At 35.0% G+C, this 21,266-nt stretch overlaps 1 protein-coding gene across 1 annotated transcript in view; it reads left to right on the forward strand.

Annotated features, from left to right (window-relative positions):
- Positions 1-14,017, forward strand: part of Ptbp3 (polypyrimidine tract binding protein 3) — a 93,421-nt gene extending 79,404 nt beyond the window's left edge. Inside the window, exons 10-14 of the mRNA XM_015492098.2 lie at positions 177-242; positions 3,699-3,791; positions 4,648-4,864; positions 8,788-8,865; positions 8,993-14,017. Of these exons, the coding sequence (XP_015347584.2) occupies positions 177-242; positions 3,699-3,791; positions 4,648-4,864; positions 8,788-8,865; positions 8,993-9,125 (587 nt within the window). The 3' untranslated portion in view covers positions 9,126-14,017. The remainder of the gene's footprint in view (positions 1-176; positions 243-3,698; positions 3,792-4,647; positions 4,865-8,787; positions 8,866-8,992) is intronic.
- Positions 14,018-21,266: the final 7,249 nt, after the last annotated feature.

Raw genomic sequence — 21,266 nt, forward strand, 5'->3', positions numbered from 1 at the left:
TTAGTACTTGCCTCGCATGTCTGAGGCCCTGTGTTTATACTTCCCCATCCCCCCAAAATGCTTAAGTTTGTTCATTATGAGTATATAGAGAAGCATATAAAATAATACTTTAAGCAAAATCAACTCTTTATTACATTATAATTATTTTAAAATTTTACTTAAATTATTTAGTTAAGACTTAATATTTTGTATTATCCTTTTTAAACAGCTTATCACACCACATGGGCTTTTTATTCTATTTGGTAAGTTCATTTTTATTGTTTTTAATGTTACCTATAGATATGAATTGAGTACATTTGATTCATTTAATAATATTTCTTGATTATGCCAAGTAGTGTACTTGACACTGAGGGTAGAGCAGTGAATAAGACTTAAGTAATTACAGTAAAGTTTTATAATAGGGGTGATAATGGTTGTAAATGGGTGCATAAAATAGAGAGACCTAACCTAGCCCAGGGATTCAGTAGAAATGATAGTTAAGCTGACTTAGGAAAAATGAGAATGGGTTAGCCAGGCAGAAGTGAGGAGAGTAAATGTCTTTTCAGATACTAGTAGTGGGTGAGATTTCCTAGTACATGGAAGAGAAGAAATCCTAATGAAGATTATAAGAAAGAAAGATATTGAAGCTGGGCAGATGCATAAGGACAAGATGATGAAGAGGTTTGTAGGCTATATGAAGGAGTTTGGTTCCCTATGAGGAATATGAAGGCATTAAATAGTTTTTATACAACAGAGTGTCTTAATGAGAGTCATGTTTTAAAGATCGCCTCTATACTTTCTAAAAGTTTTCCCCTCTTGCTTAACTTAAAAAGAAAGTTAAGCATGCCTGTTTATGGAGGATTAAAGTATTTATAAATTGCTTCTTTTACTGTGCTCATTATATATAGCGTAAGTACACAAGCATAGAAATATGAGAGCAACAAAATGAATAATACTTACTATTTTAAGAAGTTTTCTTAATGACAAAATCTTTTTGCATTAAAGAATTAATATGAAAGGTAGCAGAATACAACAGTTACTAATATGGCATTATGTAAAAATGTGGATGTGTAACCGATGTGATTCTGCAATCTGTATACGGGGTAAAAATGGGAGTTCATAACCCACTTGAATCTAATGTATGAAATATGATATGTCAAGAGCTTTGTAATGTTTTGAACAACCAATAATAAAAAAGAAAATTAATATGTAGTGAGGAATACAATTTAGTATGCTTTATTTTGGATAAGAAATATTTTGTTTTTCATTTTGGCTCATTATTCCAAGGATAAAACAAGCAATCTAAATAGAACTATTTCATTGTTGATGTACTTTATTAGTTACTGTACTAGTTTTTCAATCTAATCCACTAATGTTTGTTGTACTTCATCTAGAAAGTTTTTTCTACTTTTTTGTGCTTTATCTTTTTCCTGTTAAATCAGTACATCTTGTGGGGCTGGGGTTGTAGCTTAGTGGTAGAGTGTGCGCTTTGCACGTGTGAGGCACTGGGTTCAATCCTCAGCACCATATAAAAATAAATAATAAAAAAAGGTAATGTGTCTGTCTATAACTAAAAAATATATATGTTAAAAAATCAGTACAGCTTGAATTAAAAGTTATTTTAAGTGTGTTAAAAAACTGGGTTGCTACTATGATATTCTTCATTTGTAAGATTTTTTCTTAACAAGATAGAAAAGTTTGTTTCTAAATTCTTTGAGCATTGATAGGGTTTTTTTTTTAACAGCATTTTTGAGGTATAATTTACAACCATACAATTTACCTGCTTTCATTGTTTTTTTTTTAAGTAAATACATGGTTATGCAGCCATCATCACAGTCCAATTTAGAACTTTTCCTTCCTTAGAAAACCTCATACAAAAGTAAGAGAGAAAGAAAATTGTATGCTCATTTGCAGTCATTGTAAAATTTTTTAATAATGCAAATTTAGGTAATTTTCAATAATAAAATCATGGAAGGTGATAATACATCTTCATATGACTCTTTAAAAGTAAACTTACTTGGACTGGGGTTGTAGCTCAGTGGTAGAGCACTTGCCTGCCATGTGTGAGGCACTGGGTTTGATTCTCAGCCCTGCATATAAATAAAATAAAGATCCGACAACAACTAAACAAAAATATTAAAAAAAAAAAAAAAAACTTGGGCTAGGGTTGTGGCTCAGAGGTAGAATGTTTGCCTACCATGCATGAGGCACTGGGTTCGTCCTCAAGCACTATTGTTATAACTAAAAATAAATATTTAAAAAAATTATTTTTAAAAAATCACCCATACCTTGAAGAACAAATTGTGTGTGTTTAGTTTTTTAAAGAATATCTACTTCAGCCACTTGTCATTGCCAAGAAGGGCAGCAAATTTGGAATGCTTTTCTCTGTTTTAAATTTGAAAAGTACAGTTCATTTCTAGGTTTTCAGTTGCCTTTAGGTGCTTGACAAGATAACCATCTGTCCTCTGTGTCCCTTGTAGGCATTCTTTTATTGCATTGCAAAGTATGATAATGATACTCTTTTATGCATAAGCTGTAATATATTATAATACACTGGATGGAGAAAAATAAGAAAATGCTATTTATATCACAGAACTTTTTAATTTCATCTGTAGATTGAAATTCATAAAATGTAGTTTTTTCATGTTGATTTATATAAATAGATTGGTATAAATAAGAGTTTGAGGCGAGGTGCTGTGTTACACACCTGTAATATCAGCTACTTAGGAGCTGGGGTGGGAAGATCACAAGTTCAAGACCAGCCTCATAACTTAGGCCCTAAGCTATTTAGCAAGACCCCAGCTCAGAATAAAATAAACAAAAGCGTTGGATGTGTCACAGTGGTAGAGCACCCCTGGGTTCAATCCCCAGTGTGTGTGGGGGGGGGAAACGGGACTTTGAAACAGGGTGTGGCAGTGCATGCCTATAGTCTCAGCTACTCAGGAGGCTGAGGAGGAAGAATTGTTTGAGCCTCATGGGTTTCAGACCAGCTGGGGCAATGTAGCAAGACCCAGTCTCAAAAAAAATTAATTATTTTTTTCCCACATCCATATATGAATCATTTTTTCCATTCTCTGGGATGTGGAATCCACTTTGGGAAACTCCTTATTAAGAAAAAAAATGAGTGTAATGAGATGAATTAAGAGGCCATTGTGGTAGTTCTCATAGTCTCATGGGAAATGGTGATAGCTATGATGATAGTGAGGATTGTGAGAAGTGGACAAATGTAAGAGAGATTTAGGCCATAGAATCTGTGGGTGCTAGTGAGTAGTAATAGACTGGATGTAAGGGTTTAAGAAAAGGGAGATGTTAAAGGATATCTCCCATTGAGCTGGAATTGTGGCTCAGTGGTAGAGTGCCCGCCTAGTATGCATGAGGCACTGGGTTCGATCCTCATTATCACATAAAAATAAAATAAAAATATAGTGTCCACCTAAAACTAAAAAATAAATATTAAAAAGAAAGATGACTCCCAGGTATCTGACTATAGTAATTATGTGCATGATGGTACCATTTATCCACAGCTATTCAGCACTGAAAATGGGGAGAGCTAAGTGGGGATGAACGTGTTTGGAACGCATTAAATTTGAAGTGTTTATGGGACATCCAAGTGAAAAACTTGAGTAGATAAATAGATCTGGGACTTGGGTGAATATGTATGAAAGAGTAAAATTAATTAAACACTAAATAGTGTTTTTGTTTTGCTTTGTTCTAATTAGGAGTATATGGTGATGTCCATAGAGTGAAGATCATGTTTAATAAGAAAGAAAATGCCTTGGTTCAGATGGCAGATGCAAGTCAAGCTCAGCTAGGTACTAATTATTAATAATAATGTGATGATGATGATGATAATGATGACAACGATGACCTACCTTTGAATTTTCCTTCAGTATAAACAAATGTAAAGCTATTAGAAATATAATATTATAAGAGTACTTGCTGGTGGTAATATCTTCATTTTATTTGTACTTGCTTATACTTTAAGTTTTAAAGATATTTTGTCTGAATTACGAATTACTCTTTTTTTCTGAAGTTCATTTATCTATTTGATCTTTCATTAAGTTTAAACTAATAAACATGGCATTTTGTTTCATTTTATTTGGTTTTGTTTTCCTTCTAAATTAAGTTTTCTTTAACAGTTGAGTGGCTCAAAAGTTTAGGCAAACTTCCAAATGATGGTATAAGAAAGTGTCTTTCTAAGGCTATACTGTAACAAGGGCTATTAAAATATTGCTACTCAGGGGCTAGGGAATGTAGCTCAGGTAGAGCAGCTATTAGTTGCTCAGCATGCCCAAGGTCCTGGGTTCTATCCCCAGCACTACAAAAGGAAAAATAACAATAGTAAAAGAAAAACATCACTAGTCTTTATTTCTTTGCTTTAGATAAAACTAATATATTCAGTAACCATTTCATTAATATTTACTATGTTCCAGGCATTCTGAAACTTCCTAGCACTCTGCTTGGAAAGTAGTCCCTTTTTTTTTTGTTTAAAAATGCTTTCATTATAATAAAATGAGGTTATTTAATACATTTCCCTAAAATATTTTGGATTTAAAACTCTTTTAACACTTAAACTGACTATAATTTTAAATGACTAAATGATAACTTAGGACATACTACTGAGAGTCTAACTTAATACTCAAACTTCCCTTTTCTCCTGTACACTAGCAATGAACCATTTAAGTGGCCAGAGACTTTATGGAAAAGTGCTTCGTGCTACATTGTCCAAACACCAGTCAGTTCAGCTTCCTCGAGAGGGACAAGAAGACCAAGGTCTGACTAAGGATTTCAGCAATAGCCCTTTGCATCGCTTTAAAAAGCCTGGCTCTAAGAATTTCCAGAATATCTTTCCACCATCAGCCACTCTGCATCTTTCCAACATTCCGTATGTACCTAATAAGTTACTTATTTAGGTGATGATCTATAGTATGTGGTCTGGGAAAAGTAAAACAGGGAAACTATTCTAACTATATCTCCAGTCATGCTTTCCAAAAGTGATCCAATGTTTTGTAATTTTTATTTCAAATAGAAAATGAACAATTAGTTGCTGTTCGGTAATATAAGGGCATAAAAATAAATGCAAGTGGAAATATTCCATTGGAAATATTCCTGCCCTTTGTAGAAGTAACAACTTTTAAGTAACTAATATAGCAAAAGCAACTTATGTATCTAAGAATTTCCTAAAAATGAATTCTCTACTCTTTATCTACAAACTACAAAGTCATAAATACAAAGATATGTTATATATATAGATTACTTAAAAGCTATAAAAGTTATCTTCCTGTAACCACTTTAAGAAGATCTCTATTAATCAGTATTTTATTTATGTCTTCTTCAGTTATCAGCTTCTAACTCAGGGATTAACTGAGCCCATGTGTGTTTTTGTATGGTCTGTGGACAAAGAATGATTTTTATATTTTAAAATGGTTGGGAAAAAAAGAAAAAAAAAGTGATATGATAAAATTCAGATTTCCCTTTCCTTAAAGTTTGGTGTAAGTCATAAAGTAAGTTTTGGCTGTACTCATCATGGAATATCTGTGGCTACCTTTGAGCTACAGTAGCAAAGCTGAGTAGCTGCAGTAGAGATTATATGGCCCACAAAGCCTGAGATTTTTACTATCTGGCCCTTTAAGAAAAACAGGCAACTCCTGTTCTAATTCTTGAAATCGTAGACTTACAGAAATGGCAATTTTGTATATTTTAAACTAATTATCAAATGGGATAACCTTTGAAAAGAGGAGTAAAAGCTGTGGGGAGTGTATTTGTATATGTGTGTGTAAAAATTTGACCTATTTTTAAGTCCCAAGTTTTCAGTTCTGTGAATATTTCAACCAAATTGACACAGGAGCATTAAATTAGAAATCATAATCTCAAGCTTATATTTACAATAATTAACATTATAATATATTCTTATATAATTACCTACTGTGTACTACATTTAAGTTTTTTGTAGGTGGTATTGATAGGACAGAATAGGTTAAAGACTGAAGAGATAGGGTTAAAGTTCTGGGACATTATTAAGAATAAGAAGGTAGGCTAAGGGCTGGGAGTGTTCTTCAGTGGTACATTGCTTTCCTGCCATGTTCAAAGACCTAGGTTAGATCTCAAGCACCCCTGTTCCAGTGGGAGCTAAATAGGAAAGGAAAATAATTACTTTAAATAGTATTCAATGCCCACCTCTCTGCTTGTCTGATTAGGCTATGAGGAGAAACCTTTAATCTGATTTGGGCAGTGGATCAAATCTCATCCAGCTAGGAAATTGTGGAGCAGTCACTTAAGTTAAAAAAATCTACAGTGCTAGAGTACATGGATCTAAAAGTTCAATACCTCATCACTGTGGAATAGCTAAATGGACCTTTCATTGTTAGCTTTTAAAATACAACAGATTATGCAGAAGCTAGTCAACAGTTGCAGCCAGCATAGGACATGACCTTAAAAAAAGAAAGGATATTAACATATTTGAACCATCTTCCAAGTTTTGGGCAGTGCACTGGTGCTTTACATGTTGCCTCATTTCATCTCCATAACAGCCCTTTTTGGCAGGGAAGCCACAACAAACTTTTGTTTAAAAAAATAATGTAAGATTTATATAACATTACATTTTCCATTTTGGTTGCTTTTAATTGTATAGTACAGTGTTACATTCACATTAAATACATTCACATTGGGGCTGGGGTTGTGGCTCGGTGGTAGAGCACTTGCCTACCATTTGTGAAGCACTGGGTTTGATTCTCAGCACCACATATAAATAAATGAATAAAATAAAGGTCCATCAACAACTAAAAAAAATTGAAAAATACATTCACATTATTGTGCATATATAACTTTTAGCTGCAGAAATCTTCATCATCCCTAATTAAAACTATATTCACTAAGCAATAACTCCCATTTCTCCATAATCCTGGACCCTGGTAACCACTGTTCTATATTCTGTCTTTGTGAATTTCTCTATAATAACCTTTGAAGCTGTTTGCAGTGGTGCACACCTGTAATCCCAGCAGCTTGGGAGGCTGAGGCATGAGGATTGTAAATTCAAAGGCAGCTTCAGCAACTTAACAAGGCCCTGAGAAAATTATCGAGACCTTGTCTCAATGGGAGAAAAAAAAAACCAAAACAAAACAGGCTGGGGATGTGACTCAGTGGTTAAGTACCTCTCGGTTCAATCCCTGGTACCAAAAAAAGCATCTATAATAATAATCCTTGAAGTAAGGTCATCCCTTACTTCAAGGATTATTATGAAATAAATGAAAATAGTTTCATTTTGCTGACGGAACTAAGATTCAGGATAAGTAATTTTACTCAAAATTATATACCAAATGAGTGAGGAATAAAATTGGAGTTCATATCTGTCTCTGAAGAGCCAGTGTTTGCTCTAGACTATTATTGCTGGCAATCATGAGAAGATGAGGAGTCTACTTTTCATCTATTAACTCTCATGTGATAGATCACTGTATTATAATCTTGTCTACTATTGCATAACAGATCACAGAAGAATGTAACAGCTTGGCACAGAAGTAAATATTCAAATACTCATTATCTTATATTGTTACAGTGAATCAAGAATAGCAAGGTGACTTAGCTGGGTAGGTTTACTGAGATTCTTTCATAAGATTGCAGTCAAAATATTGTGGTGGAGGGGCATAGCTCATAACTATGGAGCTAATGTAGTTGACTTCAGTAGCAGAGCATGTGCTTAGCATGTGCCAAGGTCCTGGGTTTAATTTCCAGCACCAAAAGCAAAGTCTAGGCAAGGGTACAATTATTTGAAGGAGCATATCATTATTTCTGTTGTGTCCTAAAAATTACAGAGGTCATTTCTATTCAGTTATAAGAGGGAAATATTAGGGCTTGGGTTGGGGCTCAGTGGTTGAGTACTCATCTCCCATGTGTAAGGCCCTAGGTTTGATCCTTAGCACCACATAAAAATAAAATAAAGGTATCATGTCCATCTACAACTAAAAAAAAAAAATTAAAAAAAGAGAGAGCGAGGAATAACCTCCAGGGGTGTGAATATTAGAAGGCAAAAGTAATTGGGGGCCGTCTCAAAGCCTGGCTACCACAATTCTGTCAGAATTACCTTGAAAACAATTGAAGATGTAGAATCCTGGACTATAGCTGAAAGAACAGACCTAGAGAAGTAACTTTGGAAGTACTGGAATTAATTACTGGAGTCAAGTGGTGTGAAGAATAATCACTTTGATAGAATATATAGAGAGAGAAACAATTTTTTGACCTTTAAATGCCGCAGTCTGGCTGGGCACAATTCAGGAGCCACTTGTCAAAAGAAACGAACTTTACTTTTAGAACACACACACCAAACCACACAGCTCTTCAGGAAAACCTTCAGAGCCCAACTGCCACCACTGGCTTCCCACAAGCCTCTCAACCTCCAACACTCCTCCTCCTCTTGAGGCTGATTGGCTGGGTTGTGTGGGCGGAGCCAAAAAAAGTCCCCCAATGAGCATCACCAAAGAGCAGCTAGAAGTTGCTGGGGCCGCTGTGAGTCAATCATCAGCTGGCAGCTGGAAGTTTGCTGGGGCCCCTTAGGCTGTGGCTCTCAACATTTATATATATGACATTTTTTTTTTTTTTTTTACAGCAAAGATTGAGACAAAATTCCATTGTTTAAGACATGTATGTGCCATCTTGAATATTTTCCTGGATACTTCCAAATCATGTCTGTTACCTGGCTCAGTAATTCTGCTTGAAATGTAAAATACTAGAGAGAATTGATGATTACCAGAGTTAATCTGTGCTTCATTTGAGAAGTGGAGCTGATGTCGTTGACATTCTGTAATGTTTTCACAGCCCTTCTGTTACAATGGATGATTTGAAGAACCTTTTCACGGAAGCTGGATGTTCAGTGAAGGCTTTTAAATTCTTTCAGTAAGTCCTTGCTTTTACAAAATATATTATTTAACACACCATGCAAATTTCTAAGAGTCTTCTGGTGGAAGAAGGTTTGGAAACAATTAATTCTGAATACTTTCTCTATTTCTTATGCCATTTTCAGGAAAGATCGTAAAATGGCGCTCATTCAGTTGGCATCTGTAGAAGAAGCAATCCAGGCCCTCATTGAGCTTCATAATCATGATCTTGGAGAAAATCACCACCTCAGAGTTTCTTTCTCAAAATCTACAATCTGACTTTTCTGTGAATTTTTCTCCTCTAAAACTGGACCATAATTTTACTAAAACCTACAGACATAGACTGAAGTAGCTCAAGACCAATTTTGCCTCTTTCAAAAAAAAAAAACTCTTTTGAGTTTCATATTCAAGTATATTCAAAACAAGGGATGGTCCCCCCCCCCCATTTTTTCCCCTTCCAGTATATGATCGAAGGTTTGTTATTCCTTTGTACCATGGTTTGTATAAAAATAACCTTCAGGAAAAATATTTTTCAGTAATTTAATTCCCTATGTTAAATTAGATTTCAAAAGAACATGCTTTCTTTTAGTTTGGGTCCAGATCAGCCTTATACAACATCTCTAAACTCCTTTTGAGCTTTGAGAAATTTAAACATATGGACTTTTAAAATTACTTGATGTAAGTAATTTAAATCACTTGCAACCAAGTTTTTAACTTTATGATTCAGAAATTTGACCCCTGTAGGAAATTATGTTCACTTATAAATTATGTCAAATATTTGCCATATATTGATGGTTATACATATAAACACATTGAATTATATTGGAAGCAGACTTATAAATGTGCATGTTTTCTTTCAATTATTTCTTTTTTTTTCTACTGTATGACACTCCTTTGAATATGCATATCTTACCTTTTTAAGACTATCTGGAAAAAATTAAGTGTTTCAGCTGTCCCCAGGGAAATTAAGAAGAATCCAACCAGGATCTATTAATAAGTCAGAATAATTAATAATTTTATTAGAAAAATCATGTTTTAAATTTCGAAATGATACTGATTTGTCAAGTAATATAATATGATCTTGAAAATTTTTTAAAAAATAATCCTACTTATAAACTACTTTTTTATAATTGTTTTCAGGAAAAAAAGTTTACAGTCTTAAGGAAATATTCAGGTCTATCATATGGTTTGACAGATTTTTTAGAAGTTATTTTTGGTAAGGTCTTCTTTTAGAAAAAATTAATCTCAAGGGTTTTTTGTACCACTATAATCTATCTAATACTTATTCAGAATTACTGTGTATTTACTTAATTTCTTCTTATGTGCCTTATTATGTGCTTAAGATACAATAGGTTAGAGTTTTATCTAAATATCTTGAAAACTATATTGTGGGCTTGGTGAGCATTTTGTTTTTGCTTTCTCTGGTTTGGTAAGGATTTTAAAGATTTTTTGTTGTTATTTTCATTACAATTTTAAGTGGTTTTCAATAAGTAATAGTTTTTATTCAAATCTTTGGTGCTTTGGTGCAGAGATGGGGTGGGGAAGGGTGAATGGTTTTGGGAATAACTCAATACACATTTGTAGGCTTCTTTACATTGTGACTCGTAGCAGTTATTGCCAATTATCATACACCAATCTGGGGCTATAGAATGCAATCTCAGTTTCTGGATCTTTTCTAATCTTTATTGCCCATCAGAATTTGTCTCAGGATTACTTGTTCTTTTCAGTACTCAAGTGAGAACTTGCTTTTCTTTGTTAATGTAACTTCATTTCTGAATGCCCACATAGTTGGAGTATGAGAAAACAAGTTATTTCTCATACTTTCCTTCTCTTTCTGGTTGAATGTAAGAGTACATTTTAATGTTGCTTCAGTGATTGTATTATGTAAAATTGTTTCTTTTTAACAAGAAACTGCTTTATTATTCCTTCAATGCTTGATCAGATTTTTTTTAAAGCAGAATTATTCAGAGGGATTAATTTCGTCCACCCATTTACACTTTTCATAATTCTCAGAATGGTTCATCTTAACTTTTCAAAGAATATCTCAAATCATTTTGCTTTATTCCAGCCATTAATTTGAACATAGGTTGTTTTGGGGAAGCTGAAAGAGATTATAGGTTGTAACTCAACACTGAGTAACAGTTAGTTGGTAGAATATAAAGGTCATTAATTTGAGACCTTTGAAATGGCTGAATAGACAGGTATACTATCATTTATCTATTGGTTTTTTCCCCCACTTATGAAATACATTTTTACCTTAAACACCCAAGTAGGAGAGGAAGGGAAACAAATTGGAAAATCTCCCAAAATTTGTTTTTTTGTTTTTGTTTTTCCTTCTACACAAGCAACTTTCAGTGACATGTTAAATTGGATTACTTTGTTTACTTTGGGATGACTATGTAATTTATTAATTCATAATTCTCATAACATCCAGCATTAAGTGTAGCAAGTAACTGATAGCAGAAGGGAAATAATGGTGTTGAATGTAATTTTGAAGTGGGGGATGGCCTTTAAGTCTGAGAAAGAACATTTGAATCCTTTTCAGGGATTTATGTAGATATGTGTGTGTGTGTTGTTTGTGTGTATGTGTGTGTGTGTGTATAGATTCATGTATATACATACATACACTTCTAATGTATATACATATGCACATTACATACATTTTTATTTATTGAAAAAGAAAATTAACCAAATTAAGATTTGGAAAAGTGGGATATTATTTTAAAAGTGCATGTTTGAAGCCATCAGATTGTGTCTAAAATTAGCTATGGAGCACATGGATGTTGTCCATATTGAACTCTTTGCTATTAGAATTATAGAGATCTACGGTATTTGTGTTGGCATAGTTTCTGTAAAAAGACTCAAAAAAAAAATTGAGGATAGTGGAAAAACTAGATTTGTTTTTTTATTGTTTGTTTTGGCACACATTTTTTTTTTCAGTATCTTCTAAGCAGTGGTTTGTTTTCACTGTTGATCTATCATAATATCCTATTTTTAAGTTTATTCACTTTATTTTAAGGTATACTTATCACTTTTCAAGGTATATTGACTTACACAAAGTGTGTGTGTGTATATATGCACACACACGCATATATCAGGACTTTAAAAAATAGCAGTACATATTTAACAATAGCAATTTATGCCAAAACATCTTACGTTGAGATTTAAATAAATTACATAGCAGTAAAATGTGTTTCATGTAATGTACAAATAGAAAAATGATGCATTATCTTAATCTAACTTATTGGAGAAGTATCAGGATTACCTAGTAGCTCCTACAGAGAATGCCATAAATTCTTCAAGACTGAATATTACGATCATTTATTTGTAGAAATGTTTGAACTCAGTTTTTAGAGCCATAATTTTTGCCTGCCTGATTCTTGATGGGAGTGAGGTCTTCGTTGTCTCCATCTGCTATTGTGGTCATCAGTTCTCCTTCGTTTTAAGAATTAGCTCCTATGAATCTCTGTTCAGCTCCGAAACTTTGTTCAAAGTCTCCATGTCATCAGTGATGTTTATATTTGAGTGTATTGTCATGTAGATTCTCTTCTATTCCCATTAAATATTTTTGGACAAAAATGACAAATTCAAAAGCATATCTTTTCCTTCCCATTAAGTCCCTTAAAAACCCTAAGTTTGCCAAACGATCAGCCTGTTTCTTAGAAAACCTAATGTGTACTGCTATTTTTAAAACAACAACAACAAACAGGACAGCATCACTATGTGTAAAGCATTTTTCTTAGTCTTTTCTTTGTCTTGATCTTTTGTTAATGTTAACTTTTTATCTGTTAATGAACCTGCCAGACCTAAAAATACTCTTATTGTGCTAAAACATGGTTTAGATTGCACAAAACTTTAAAAGTATAACTTAGCTGTCTTTTAAAAGAGTTGTGTTGATACCTGTAAGACTATTTGCAGTCTTTTTTCAGAGCAAATTCTAACAATGGCTTAAAAAATAAAAATAACTAAATCTTAATTTGGGGGGGTTTATAAAGGGAAAAAAGCAAAACAGGACCAAAGTTTATGTGCCTTCTTCAGTAGTCTTAAATGACCTTTTCTTCTTGTTCGAGACTAAGATAGTATCAGTATTCTGGTTTTCAGGTAATATGTACTATAGAGTTTTAAAAGAATGTTGTTCCACGAACTAGTCATACAAGCAAATAATTGTAACTGTGTGAAGTCTCAGTTATACTTTTGTCTTATCACATAATCTTCATTATAGAGCATTATGCTGGTTCAAGAACAGAGCTGCTTTGTGGTAGTCACCTTAGTTTTTGCAACCTGAGGCATATGTTCCAGAGAACAGGGATATTTGTCTGGTCCAGTGACCTTGGTGATAATACTCATGATTGAAAGCTGCTTATGGCAAATTTAACTCAACACTCTCAGCAGATTATTTTTGTTGTTTTCAGTTCTTGGATCCATGTAGTAGTTGTAATAAATATTTAAATAGCTATTTTGGGGGTCATTAAAAAGAATCATACTCTGGCCTTTTTCCTTTACCATTCATTGTTACCCAGATCTTTTAAAAATTCATCCCACATCGAAAAATTACTAATTATAAAGATTGCTGACCAAGCAAAGTTTTGCATCAAAATGTCACCTCATTGCTCTGACCAAAGACTGAGTGTTCTGGTTTTAACTCCTCTGTGAAACATTTTCCCCAAGCTCCTTTCTGAAAGACCCAGTTGAGAGCGGCCTTTACTTTGTATTTTCTATTGGTGAACAGACTACTTAGAGAAAATGGGAGTTCAAATGTGAACAGATGGATTAGGATGACAAGGGTTTGATGGGCATTTTCAGTACTGTATTTAAGAAAAACAAAACAAAATAGCACAGCTAGGAGCCTCTGACATAGTCTTGTGTTTTATGTGATCTGTTCATGAAAGTCCCTTTTTTCAGTTTATAAGAATAAAATGCTGTAAATATTTGTAACAACATTTTTTTTAACCAGGCCAAAAAAGAAAAAAGGTTTTTGGGAACAAGTTAACATATAAAGTGGTTTTATATAAAAACATCAATTGTCTTGTATATTTTGATAAGCAGCAGTACCAGCTTTCATTTGTAATACAGTTTGTGGCATTGGAAGAAAAGGATTCTGTGATTGTTGAAGTGAATTATGTTATAAATGCAAAGAGAAGATAAAATATTAAAAGCATATTTTCTAACTACGTAGTGCATGGTTAATTCAAGCTTCTGTACACTACAGTATATTCCATTTTCCTTCAGTTTGTATATTTGCTATAACTTGATATTTCCAATCTCTTTTCCTAACAAATATAGCATTGTAGCATGCCTTTTAATAAATGTCATGACATCTGTACTCTCTTAAAAATTTTCTGTGTTCTTGTCTGTACTCTGGGTTTCCTCTTGTCTTACCTGTAATTCTAATGATGTCATATTGTCTTTTTTTCTCCCATAGTCATCTATCTCAACTTGTCATAGTTTGAAACTAGTAAACACATATTCAGACAATTTTAAAACTGAAAAAAATTAAAGACACTAAAATCTGCTCTTTTTTTTTTTTTTGGTGGTGCTGAGGATTGAACCCAGGGCCTTGTGCATGTGAGGTAAGCACTCTACCAACTGAGCTCTATCCTCAGCCCCTAACTACTTCTCTTTTAGTTTAGGAACAATTCTCATTTTGAGGAGTAAGGTGCTTTTCTAATATATGTATTTCCCCACCTCACCCCACTTCTCTCTGCCTGTATGTACAGTGCCAAATTATAGTTAGAGCACTATTTCCAGTTTGGTTCAATTTTTGGCTTACATATAGGATTTATATACATACACTTAGATGTGAAGCATGATCTCAGATCTCAAATCAAGAATTGGTGTCCTTTTGAATTAAAGGTTATCAGTTAACAACTGACTATAAATTGCTTTTCCTTACACAACTATTTTACTTCTTAGTTCTTTAAGGAATTTTTGATTGCGAGAATCTAAACAGTTATAATTTATTTTAATCTTTTACCCAAGGATCTCTTAGAAGTGGAAATTTACCGGAATAGAAAATTAGGTGATCACTATTGACTTTACTGGCTTACTTATAAATTCTGTTACCTCCATAAATATCACTAGAGAAATAAGTACAAACTTTAGCATAAGAGGCATTTTTATCAGGAAGATAAAATAACTATGTTCAAATGAGACTTGTCAACTAGATTTTGAGGTACTAATGTGCATAGCACAGAGCTTATAACCATCACTTAATAGTCATGCAAGTTTGAATATAAAGGACCTAAGAGAACACCTAGTTCAATTTTCTGTTAATTGCAGAATCTAAACTAGAACCCAGGTCTCCTTGGCTTTATCCAGTGCCCTCTATTGTACCCAGTTGTTGGCAGTCCTATACTACCAAATGCTACTAATGTTATGATCTTGAAGATCTGTGCCTTAGGATCTTGTGTATTCTGAAAACTTACCAAAACCAACTTAAAGATGTCAAATAAGTGGTGGGAGAGTTTCTGGTGAAGTGTAAAATGCTTACCTACTTATAAAATTTTTAACTGAAAATGTAACTATAAATTTAAGAAAACTGACTCTTTAAAAAATGTATTTCTCACAGCTCCAGATCCTACAAATCCAAAATCAAGGAGTGAGCATTTTTAATTTCTTCTAGTGCCTCTTTCCTTGGTTTGTAGATCTCTGCCTTCTCCAAGATCCATTTTATGCCTTTATGTGATTTTCCTGTGTGTCTCTGTCCTGATCTCTTGTAAGGACAATAGTCAGAATATATTAAGGCCCATCCAGATCTCATTTTAACTCCTTAAAGGCCAAGTCTCCAGTGTATTCAGATTTTGAGACACTGGGGATGAGACTTCAACATATGGATTGGGATGGGAAGGACACAAAACTGAATCAATACCCTGTTTAATAGAATATATTCAGGTCATCAGATACTGATTATGCCAACAGTTGAGCTAATGCTGGGAAAAACAGAGTTAAGGACATGGTGACTTACCTTTTAAGAATGTGTAATGTAGTGGAAATATTGATAGCTTGAATTCCTGCTTTTTGGTAAGAAGCTACAAAGTGACTCATGAAGGCTCTGTCTTCCAGCAAGCATACATCTGGCTGAAATGATCCTACAGCTAGTATGGATATAGAAATATATACCCTGTAATAATTTTTATACTTTTTGCTCTTAGAAATAAGTCATTCCAAGACAAGCAGGTGGTGTACACCTGTAATCCCAGCTACTCACCATCTCTTCTGAGGCAGGAGCGCCGCAAGTTTGACACCAGCCTCAGCAACATAGTGAAGCCATAAGCAACTGTCTCAAAAAAATAAAAATAATGTAGCTCAGTGGTAAAGCACTCCTGGGTTTAATCCCCATTACAAAAAAAAAACCCAGAGCAGTGATTATTTCTAAGACAAATGCCATTACTTGAACAGTTAAAGAAATGGATCAAGGTAATTGGGCACAAACAAACTATGCCCTTTTTTGTGATGTGTTGAGATATTGGGGATTGGGCCCTCAAATACTCCCTGTGAGCTACATCCCCAGAGCTTTTTTTATTTTGAGATAAGGTCTCAATAAAATTGCCCAGGCTGGCCTTGAACTTGTAATCTTCCTGCCTCCGCTTCCCAAATAGCTGAGATTATAGGAATGCAGTACCACACCCACCTGTGCCCAATTTTTAATGCCCCAAATTTGTTACTGTATTCTTTATGAGTTTATTCAAATAATTTATGCTAAAGTGAGAAGATTCTAATAACAGCTTTGTGGAACTACTGCTTTCTTTCAGCTATTGGGTTTTAATGTAGAATTCCTAACTCTGCTAGATAGTAAAATTAACTAAAAAAGTTAATGATTCTAATGTTTCATAAAGATGCATTTCTTCTGTCTGTATGTTTGTTCAAAGAATATAGACAAGATAACAGGAAAAACTCAGTAGTTCTGTTGGAATAAATTGTCCTGTCCTCTATTAGATTGTGTAAGCACCTGTATCTTTGTTCTGTGCCTAAGGTTATGTAGTTTACTGCTGAGTTCTTTTTTTTTTTTTTAATCTTTTTTTTTAGTTGTAGATGGACACAACATCTATCTATTTCTTTCTTTCTCTCCCTCCCTCCCCTCCCCTTCCNTCTTCTTCTTTTCTTTTCTTTTCTTCCTCCCTCCCTCCCTTCCTTCCTTCCTTCCTTCCTTCGGATTGAACCCAGTGCCTCACACATGCAAGGCAAGCACTCAATCACTGAGCTACAACCACAGCCCTACTGCTGAGTTCTTGATTGTGCGTAATACAAATGTCAAATTCTAACCTGTTAAGACATTGTGTTTAACCAAAAGAAAATTGGTATTAACTATACAAATGTTACAGTATACTTCAGGACAAAAGGCATTTTAGAAATAAAGGGATAATGGAAAACTAGTAATGTAAATGAACAATATCTGGTTAAAATGACATGTAAGAATCTCACAACTGTGATTGAACAAAGGAACTCATACACAATAATATGTAATGTATACTTTTATTTACATCAAATTCAGAAAAAGGATAGTAGTTACCTTTGAGTAGGACAATTGAGAAGGGGAGTTCTGTTGTCTGATTACTGGGTTATTAATCTTTGTACCAGTTACCCAAGAGTTTTTACTTTCTGATAAATTGAGTTTGTACACTTAGGATTTATGTATTTACATTTATGTTTTAACGGGATTTTGTGTGTGTGTGTGTGTGTGTGTGTGTGTGTGTGTGTGTGTGGTGCTAGGGATTGAACCACGCAGGGCCTTTTGCATGTGAAGCAAGTACTCTACCACTTGAGCTATATCCCCAGCCCTGTACTTTAATAGGATCTTAAGAAATGATTGGAATCGATCAAGGGACTATAAACTTATCCCCATGCTTCTTAGAGAAAAGTAAGACCCTCTTAAAAAGAACCCAAACTACCCTGGCCTGAATTTCACTGTGAAACTCCTGGATGTGTGTAAGGGTAGCGTTTCTCTGACCATGGCAAACCTATAGGAAAAACATTTCACTGGCAAAAAACACCAGCCCAAGATTCATTCTTTTCTAGGGGCCTCAAAATAACAAACTCTATACTTTTTTTTAGTATTTTGTTTTAGTTGTAGTTGGACACAATACCTTCATTTTATTTTTTTAATGTGGTAACTGAGGATTGAACCCAGCGCACCGCACATGCTAGGTGAGCGTTCTACCACTGAGCCACAACCCCAGCCCCTCAGACTCTAATTTTATCTTACCCTTTTCTTGTGTTAATTGATTCCACCTATATAATAAGAGAAATTTCCCAATATCATCTATTTGGTATCTTGAAGTACAATTTCTATAGCAAAGACAAGATAAATGTAATGTTTTGATTTTTTTTTCCTTTGTTAACTAATTATTTTGATTTCTGTCATCCCCCACTTTTGAGGGGTGGACATCAGAGATTGAATCCAAGGGCACTTAACCACTAGGCACATCTTCAGCCTTTTTTTTTTATTTTTTATTTTTTGCATTCTCCTTTTTTTTAAAGCATGTGTTGCTATGGAAAATTTTAGACATTTATAAAAGGAAAGACTAGTGTAATGAAGTTTTATTTCCATCATCCATATTCATTGGTTTATATTCTTTACCCCAATCACCTCTCACCTGGGAGAAGCAGGATATTTTTTGTAAGAAATAAAGCATCCAGCCAGGTACCACCATGGCTGGGTATAGTGGTGCTTGCCTGTAATCCCAGCATCTCTGGAAGCTGAAGGAGAAGGATTACAAATTCAAGACCAGCCTCAGCAACTTAGCAAGACATTGTCTCAAAAAAAGGACTGGGGTTGTGGATCACTGGTAAAATCCCTGTTTTCAATCCTTAGCACCAAAAAAAAAAGAAAAGAAGAAATAAGACACCCATGCAGAGAACTACATGCAGCAAGTTATCTATACCTAAGGGTTTGCCATTTTCTTTCAGTTTTTAGAGCACCTGATGGCAGAAGCCCCAAATTCTTTACCATGGGGGTCCCCACCCTCTACTCCTGAAGCAAAACCACTGAGCCCAGGTGTGTGCCACCGCCCCCAGCTGAAAATAAAATTTTTCAGCTGTTAACATAATTCTCATAAGTTGCTCAAGGACTCACTAAATTGCTAAGACTGGCCTAGAACTTGTGACCTTCCTTCCTCAACCTCCAGAGTGGCCGACACCACAGGTGTGCGACACCACACCTGGCAAAAGATGGTCACATTTTGAGGTACTAAGAACAACCAGTAGGATAACGAATAGATGATAGGGAATTTTAGCAAAATTGGCTCAGGTGCAATTATAGAGTCCTTTGTTGTGGCTTAATCCGAGTCTAAAGGCCTCAGAACCAGGGAAGCCAATGATGTAACTCAGAGGCCAAAGGCCCAAGAACTTGGGGTTTTGATGTCCAAGGGCATGAATAAAAGGTTGTCCTAGTTGTATGAGAAAGCCAATTTGCTTACCTCTGCCTTTTTGTTCTACCCAAGTGCCCACCCATACTGAAGGTGGGTCTTCACCTTTCAGCCCACAGACACACCTCAATTTCTGAGAACACGTCAGACACACCCAGAAATAATGCTTTATCAGCTGTTTCGGTTTCCTTTAATTGAGTCAGGTTGACAGCTAAAACTAATCATTACAGACTTCATCATTTAAAGTCTGAGAGGACACAATTCAGCCCATGCTATACCTTTTCCCCTTAGGAGTCCAAAACCCTTCTAAGAGAATTTTGAAGACCTTTAGAGCCAAACTCAGAAAAGCTGTTTGTCTCTTCATCTTACTGATTGGGGTCTGTGTTCTTTGTGTAGAGGAGGGGAAAATCAGAGAATTGAGACTCCAGAAATTTGTAAACAAAATTCATAAACTGTTACCATAATTCTCATTCAAAAACTAGTGAGCATGAGTTAGGAGTTTTACGTAATTCGGTACCAAAGGAACTAGTAGAAATGATAAAGCTGGGATAGAAAACTTAAAGATCTAGTGTTGCTGAAAGCTTGGTCTTTGTCCCGATGTCAATCCAATAATGAGGACCCAGTTTTGAGAAAAAGGAAAAAGGGTCCGGGTGTGGGGACGCACACCTATAATCCCAGTGGCTTGGGAGGCTGAAGCAGGAGGATTCTGAGTTTAAAACCAGCCTCAGCAATTTAACAAGCTGCTAAGCAACTCAATGAGACCCTATCTCTAAATACAAAGAAGGGTCGGGGATATGGCTCATTGGTTATGTGCCCCTGAGTTCAATCCCTGGTAGTACCAAAAGAAAAGAAAAAGTTTTATTGCTTTGCTAGCAAAGGAGAAATACTGGAGACTCCTGTCCCAGAGACTATAATTCTGCCTATCAGCAGTAACAGGGGGCTTTTAAAGAATGATTCAAAGGCTGTATTCCACGTGTTCTTTGTTGTAATTCACTTGTTAATTTACAGAGAGTCATTTCTGAGATCTTCTGATCTCTCCAGAGTCTGGATTACTTGGTTCCTATGGTGGGTGTATACTCAAAGACCTATAAATATGCCTAGGATGGAGAAGAAAGGTAATTCTGTTTCCCCCGAGATAAGGGCATAGGAGGGAGAGAAGAAGAGAAAGAAATATATCCACTTAAAAAATAAGTTGCAGTGACAGAGCAGCAAGGTCTATATTCAAAGGATAAAGTAGACCACTGTTAGACCATTTTGCATGTAATCAATGGGGAAAGGAACTCAAGAAAGATTTCTAACTTAGGTATAAAACCTGTGAGTCTGCAGCCAATTAAACCATGATATTTGGGGTTCTCTTCACTACTGAACATTTTTTAAAATGACACCCTTAATAGTTTGCTTACATTAGAGGACCTCTAACATTAGAGGACCATAAGTCACATTTCAGTTTTAGATACTTTGAATGAATAAATAAAATCCCCACTTAGGCTCACTAATACATATTTAGCCCTTCATCTTGAGTCTCCTTGAACAACTTTGCTAGCACTGGACTTTAAAGAAATGGTTCCAGGGGCTGGCGACAAAGTTCAGGGATAGAGTGCATCCCCAGCATATGCAAGGCTCTGGGTTCTATTCCCAGCACTGCAAACAAAACAAAAAACTGAAAATGATTTCCAGCATAAGGAATTCCCCCGAGCCCTCTCCCAGGAAAACTGATGAAAATTATAAAAACAACTGTCCAAAGTCTCTGGAAATAGTCCTAGGGTCAAACAGCATACAAAGAACCATTTATTCAGGAACATCTACAAAACTTTGGTAAGACAGACAAGGGTCTGTGTGTTTAACCAAGATAGCTCCCATCTGGGCCCCCAGGCAGACTGCTGCAGCCAAGAACATCCCCAAACACCATGAGGATTTTCTCCCGAGAAAGCACAACAACAGCTTTTCTCATCCTGCCTCCAACCATCTGTTATCTTACGCTAAATCCCAAGAGTGGTCAAGAGGAGGTAGGGGTTTCCTTCTTAAGCCTGGACCCCACTCGTGGAATGGAGGCTGT

The sequence above is a fragment of the Marmota marmota genome, unplaced genomic scaffold, assembly GCF_001458135.2.
Source record: "Marmota marmota marmota unplaced genomic scaffold, marMar, whole genome shotgun sequence".
Taxonomy (NCBI): Eukaryota; Metazoa; Chordata; class Mammalia; order Rodentia; family Sciuridae; genus Marmota; species Marmota marmota.